The following is a 6629-nucleotide window of genomic DNA, read 5'->3' as shown; positions in this document are numbered from 1 at the left end:
GCATAGGACGGTCCTTAGGTTAAGGTGCGTAATTGTTTGGCCTTTATGATTCCCCAACAAGTGGTATCAAAGTCTTCCTATGCTAAAGGATTAAGTCTTTTAGGATTTAGAGAGAATAAGAAATTCTTGATGATTTTTTCATCATTTTTTGTTGAAGTTTTCTTGATTATTTTAGATTTGAAACTTTTGGTTTGGAGAACACAAAACTTGTAAAAATTTGCTGCCAAAATTGCCTATTTTTCAGTTATTAAGTTGGTTAAAATTTGGTACAAGATTTTCATTTGAAATCGCAAAATTTTAATCAAATTAGTCCTGGCAGATTTTGTACAACCCTCGGTGTGGACTCACAGAGGCTACGCAAAATTCCTCATAGTCTTTATTGGCAAATTATAATAGGCAGTTATGGATTTTCTTTTGGTTTTTGGTGAAATTAATTTTTGATAAATTTCCTAAAACAAAATATACAGATTTGGAATTAAATTTCTAAATTTCAAATGTTACTTAAGGTGCTTCCAAAATTATGAAATCTCTCTAGATCATGAATCAATTTCAAACATAATAAATGTAGTTTTACAACTACTCAGAAAACAGATTCGACACTAAAATGCACAGTTTTTGATGCAAATGCACAAAATACCTTTTTCAAATTGGCCAATCGCACTAAAATTCGTGGGGACCATAGAACTCTCTGAAAAATTACATAATATTTTCTGAGATTAAAATTGCAGTTATTATGATGCAATTATATTTATTTATTTAATTGCACTTTTGTTTTATGGCTAAGATATAAATTATAATTCTTATAAAGGCATTAAAGTTGTATGTATCTTGAATTGAATTAATTGAGTCCTAATTGTATCCAAAGGTACCTCTTTTGACAAGATTAATTTAAATTCATTTTACAAAATAAAGTTAAGCTGCAATTAATGGATGTAATCATTATCGGCTCAAAGAAAGGTAATTGTTACAAAAATTATTTGTGCAAGTGAGTGATAATAAAGTATAGTGATGACCAAAAATTTTACACATATGTCAACATTGTCGGCCCAAAGAAAGGCATGTTGTTCAGTATGTTCTAGGCTATCAGTACTTTATTATTGCGCCAAAGTATCATAAGAAATTGACCCGTTACTCAAAGGTAGTCATTTAATGAAAACCGATACTTTGGTTTTAAGATGGTTTTTAAGTCTCATACAATGTCGAGAAAAGTTTGTCTAGGCAAGTCGAAATTCGAAGTGTATCCTTAGGGATCCCTGACTTACCTAGGAACTTACCTGGTTGTGAAATTCGTGTGTATAGTAACAAAAAAGAAAACATCTCATATATTTTTAGCAAGTTGGACCTTTATTTGAATGTAATTTGTAAATTCATATTTTTTATTAGTGTTGTTCTTTGTGATTTTTAGTTCGTGATTTTTCAGTTAGCATTGTTAAAGGCCTAAACAATATTTTTTTATGTTGAATGGAACCAACTTCAAATTCTGACATGAGAACATAGTAATAGTTCTCGGTGTCATGGATTTGGACTTTGCGTTTAGATAAAACTTGTCCCACTATTACGAATACAAGTACTTCTAATCGAAAGAAGGAAAAGAAAAAGTGAAACATGTTTAATCGCTTGTGTCTTATGATAATGAAGATATTCTTCTCTAATTAAACGGTTCGAATCCAAACTAAAAGACAAAAGAAAAACTTGAATCTTAATCATTGAGTCTGATCCATAATATTTGAATCGGACTCAATAAATCCAATCATTTTATATTTATTAGAAATAAGACAATCTTTGTATTTTTGTACGTCTGAAGTATTTCTACATGTAAAAAAAAAAGTTCCAAGTCCCTGACAAGTTAATAACTTTTGTCCTTGCGTCAGTGTAATTGCTTCATTCATAACGATCCGCCACACACTATTATAGACGAGTATACGCCATAGGAAAATAGGGATCCAGTGAAAAAAATAGGAAGACGGGTCGGAAATAAATCTGTTGTTATTCCAACGGAATAAAAACTGTAATTCCTATCTTAACCGTTCAATTTTTTCATCACGCAACAGGTCACTGTTATTCCTTGAGAATAACAGCATATTAATTTCCAGACGGTCATAGCCAGTTGGTGGGTCCCAAAATAGTATAAATGCCAGTATGCCACCGAAAATGGTCGAAACTCGAAAGTCAAGAGAAGCCCATGAGGAAAAGATTCCAAGACATTTTTTTCACCAATTCGTATCCCCTTAGGTTACCTGACTAAGTAGAATTGAATCGGATGGTCCGAAAATGGATTGGCACGCATCTCAAAGTACAAATAATACTGCCCCCCTGTCATCCCGAATCCCGACCGGCTGAGAGTAAATCTGATCCGTGCATTTCAATTGTGTCACCACCCAAGCGTACACTCAGAGCCAGAAAGAGAGAGAAGGGAGAGGGAAGAAGAATCTGATCAGAACGATTTTTTCTCCACTCAAACAAGAAAAGAATTCGCGTCTGGACTCTCTCCAGTGATCGGAAGAGAAAAGTGAAAGCGAGACGAATCGAACTGGCAGGATTTGAAGAGGCGAAAGTTGCGTTCAAAAATCTTACAAATATAGGAGAAGTTTGGCGCGAATCGATTCTGCTTCTCTTCTTCTTCGTTGTTTTCTTGCGAAGTACTGAAGGCATAGCTGCATAAAAGAAAAGTAGAAAGTATCGGCATTGTCAAATCTTTATTCTTCACATGCTTCTAGTTCTTTTGTCCCAATTTCTCATTCTCTTTCGATCTGCAAAATCTGTCTTTTGCAGGATGCCAGGTAGCCAAAATGGACGGTCTTCCAATGAAATGAGACCTATTAAAACAGAGACCATCCACAGTTGCGCGCGAAATGGATATCTCCATGGCCTCGAGAGAATGCTCCAGGAGAATCCCTCTCTTCTTAATGCAAGAGATTCAGTGGTACTTCAACCCACTTATAGATTCTAATTTAATTTTTCACCTTTACTGATTTCACATTGTGTTTTGAACTTGGTTATTTCAATCATTTCTGTTGTTTGATGCTTTAAATCCCCAATTTGATTATGCTATACTTTTTCCCTTTTTCTCTGATTCGATTTAATCAATTAAATTGTGATATTAGGAAATTTTGATAGAATGTGTTCTTTCTTCTTGTTTTCCCTTTTCAGATGCGTGAAACACCGCTGCACGTGGCTTCAGCCAAAAACGATGTTGATGTTTTGAAGTATCTGCTTGACTGGACGGGTCCTGAAACGGCAGAACTGGAGGCGAGGAACACGGTAAATCACTTAAATCAGTGTAATATCTCCAGGCATGTGCATTCTATATTTCATTTTATATTAAATTATCAAATGCATAAGTACGACAGTTTATTTGACAGTATGGAGAAACACCTCTTCACGTGGCAATAAAAAATAGTTGTTGTGATTCTGCCAAATTGCTTCTTCAACATGGAGCAGCTCTTGAAGCCAAAGCTGATGTAAATTTACTTGACCCTACTAATTTCAAGTTAAATGACTTATGCATGTACTTGGCACATCATGAATTGACACTGGATTTAAAACACACCAGACTTTCTGGGGCTTGGTGCTCTTGTTCAATTCTAAGACATTATTTCATTTACAGCTGGATGAAAAAGACGAACCTTTAAATGTAACTTTCAAAGTTTGACTATTGGTTTATTCCTTTCCTCTCTTTTTTTGTGCTTTTTTACATATTGCAGAATGGCATGACACCATTGCATCTGGCAGTTTGGCATGCAATCCCTTCAGGCGACTGCACCACTGTTAGCATGTTACTTTCTCATAATGCTGAATGTAGCATAAAGGACAATGTACAAGCTTGATTTCTTTTAATTATAATTAATTTATGTTATCCTGTTTGGAAATTTTGCCAAGTCCTGTCCTAAATTGAACACTCCTAATCAGGAAGGGAAGACTCCAATAGACCATCTGCTGGCGGGTCCCACTTACGAGAGATTGAGAAATTTGCTTAATCAACACCAAATGATGCAGAGGAAGAGAAAGGCACTTGAATCATGTCAAGAGGCAGAAGCAATGGTTGAGTTTGACAAATCTATTTCTCATGTTATTGGGCTGAAAAAGATGAAGTTGCAAATGCGGAAGTGGGCCCGGGGGATGCTTTTGGATGAGAAACGTCGGGCCATGGGCTTGGACATTGAAGAAAGAAAGGTTCCACATATGGCTTTCTTGGGTAACCCAGGGACCGGTAAGATTTTGATCTAAGACTACGGAAACACAATTTGTTTTTATAGAGTACCTTTATTTTTTTTAACTTTTCTGTTTATCCTGTAAAAGAGCTGAGATTGAAGTTTTAATCAGGCTAATACATTAATATTTTTGGTGTCAGGTAAAACCATGGTAGCTCATATCCTCGGCAAGCTTCTGCATCATATAGGGATTTTACCTACAGATAGAGTAACTGTTGTGCAAAGGACAGACCTTGTTGGTGAATTTGTGGGGCATACAGGACCAAAGACAAGACGAAAGGTACATAGATGCCCTTTTTTAAATTTCTTATCTACTTTTTGTCTCAACTAAAAAATGTTACTATTGATGTTAGAATTGATCCCTAGAAATTAGAATGTGCCTGACATTACTTACGCAGTAATGTAAGGTAAGGTAAGGCAACCTAAGGCATTTTAAGTCTTAATTGTACTGGTCATGTTTTATTACATATGCATTAAATCAACTCGCCAATAAAATCATACCAGAATCAATAGCCAAGGAACATGCGCCAACTGACATGATGTATTAATGCATTCAATTACCAGAATCTAATGTTTGTTTTATTAAATTGAACCAAACCAATCCATACATTCACAGATAAAAGAAGCAGAAGGAGGGATACTCTTTGTGGACGAGGCATATAGGCTGATACCGATGCAGAAATCTGACGATAAGGACTATGGGATAGAGGCGCTTGAGGAGATCATGTCAGTCATGGATGAAGGCAAAGTTGTTGTCATTTTTGCTGGGTACCGCGAACCGATGAAGCGCGTGATTGACGCAAATGAGGGTTTTCGCCGACGGGTCGAGAAGTTTTTCTACTTCGACGATTTCACCCCTCTAGAACTTGTTGAGATTTTACACCTGAAGATACATTGTTTGAAGGGGTACAAATTGCACCAGTGTTGTACTATTCATGAACTTGCCCAGCTTATTGAGAAGGAGACGACCGAGAAATTGAGGAAGGAGTGGAATGGAGGTTTGATTATACCCTGGTTGAAGAATGCCCGAGATAATTTGGACGAACGGCTAGATTTTAATGTGGAGGATACTGAGGTGATGGTGACTATTACTTTAGGTGACTTGGAGAAGGGACTTCATCAGATTTCAGAGGAGAGTCCAAATGAAGTTTGGAGAGTGTAGTGTTGTGTCTAGGTTTAAATTACATTTGTTTTGTTTAATTCATTATATTTTTATTTTGAAAATGTCATTAAATCAATTTCCAAAGTTCAGAATGTCATTTATAGCATTCTCATTGAGTAATGCATTATTGATTTTGTCATGGATGCCTTGGTAGTTAGTACAAAACATGGGTATGGATTCTTTTGCCCCTCTGGCAGTTTCCTGCAAAAATACCGAACTACCTCTCTTATAATTGTTTCTCTACTTGAATGGGTGTATGTATATATTTCTTATATTTTAGTGATCATATGAGCATTTGTGTTTTTCAGGGGTATAGATGGTATTTTGAATTTAGTGTCCCTGGAAACAATTTCTCGATTCTTTAATTTTTGGTGTTGTGAGGGTATCTAGGAATTGGGATCAGGAACTGGCTTCAATTTGTTGGCGTATAATCTAAAATGCAGTTTTCATTTTTACGGCATCTTCAAGTTCGAATTGGCATTGTTGTGACATAAATGGGCAAGGTCAATGTGAATCTCAGATTTCTCTTTTCTCTTCATGTACAATGAACTCCATCACGGCCCACTAATTTGGGTTATTATTAATTGTGTTTTTCAAAAAAAATGTCATCCGTAATATGAACTTTTTGTTGTCAGAATTTACAATATACAAGTATGCTGTTTTACTGATTGATTATCAATATAAAACTACACAAATGAAAACGAAAAGGGAGATAGTTCATATATATGTTCTTGCGGAATTCTATTGTGCATATGAATTCCTTAGTTCATACCAGCATTCCTCGTCCTTTTTTTTTTCTGAAACAAAAGGCATTCAAGCCCATTGCATTACCAGAATCAATCCTAAATTCATCTCTACCCTCCGGCAGCATTCCTCGTCTTGTTGAAATACTATTTTTGTTCGCAATGATATGCAGTCTCTCATATCAATATGCATTCCTCGGATTTTTGAGTTAACGCAGAGGATCCGAATTCATCTATTATACTCCGCATTCCTCGGATTTTTATTTTTGCTTTTCCTCTCCGTTTCATTTCCTTCGGTCTTTACTCCCTGTCTACCCTGGGTGGTTTCCTCCATCGGAGATCCCACCGATTTTCTTCACGGCTGGTCGGTTCTAGGCCCAGAGAAACACACGGTTGTTGGTACTCTTTCTCCCCCTCTTTCAGTTGTGAATTATGGTGTCAATACCTGTACCGTTATAACAAGAAATCTAAGATTTTTTTTTTTATATATATAATGTCATATAGGTTGATTTA

General features: G+C 35.9%; 1 protein-coding gene across 3 annotated transcripts; it reads left to right on the top strand.

The window, feature by feature from the left end:
- The first annotated feature begins 2490 nt into the window (after positions 1 to 2490).
- Positions 2491 to 5565, top strand: LOC144571500 (AAA-type ATPase family protein / ankyrin repeat family protein). 3 transcript variants are annotated; one of them, XM_078320818.1, is made up of 8 exons: positions 2491 to 2687; positions 2773 to 2923; positions 3151 to 3261; positions 3363 to 3461; positions 3705 to 3815; positions 3910 to 4210; positions 4352 to 4491; positions 4828 to 5565. In XM_078320818.1, exons 2-8 carry the CDS (start codon positions 2774 to 2776, stop codon positions 5371 to 5373), a joined length of 1458 nt encoding a protein of 485 aa, XP_078176944.1. In that variant the 5' UTR covers positions 2491 to 2687; position 2773; the 3' UTR covers positions 5374 to 5565. The 3 variants fall into 3 exon arrangements, with proteins under 3 accessions (XP_078176944.1, XP_078176943.1, XP_078176945.1); XM_078320817.1 differs by having other exon boundaries at positions 2495 to 2669; XM_078320819.1 differs by having other exon boundaries at positions 2565 to 2676.
- Positions 5566 to 6629: the final 1064 nt, after the last annotated feature.

This window comes from Carex rostrata, chromosome 19 (genome assembly GCF_964058835.1).
Source record: "Carex rostrata chromosome 19, lpCarRost1.2, whole genome shotgun sequence".
NCBI lineage: Eukaryota > Viridiplantae > Streptophyta > Magnoliopsida > Poales > Cyperaceae > Carex > Carex rostrata.
The sequence above is the reverse complement of the archived record's forward strand: the minus strand, read 5'-3'. Positions and strand labels throughout refer to the sequence as shown.

What these genes read in the sequence shown, in the direction of transcription:
- LOC144571500 (XM_078320818.1), top strand. Translation starts at nt 2,774, where the DNA reads ATGCCAGGTAGCCAAAATGGACGGTCTTCCAATGAAATGAGACCTATT. An exon ending in TTAATGCAAGAGATTCAGTG is followed by an intron (nt 2,924 to 3,150) that starts GTACTTCAACCC and finishes TTCCCTTTTCAG; the next exon opens with ATGCGTGAAACACCGCTGCA. An exon ending in GACCAAAGACAAGACGAAAG is followed by an intron (nt 4,492 to 4,827) that starts GTACATAGATGC and finishes ATACATTCACAG; the next exon opens with ATAAAAGAAGCAGAAGGAGG.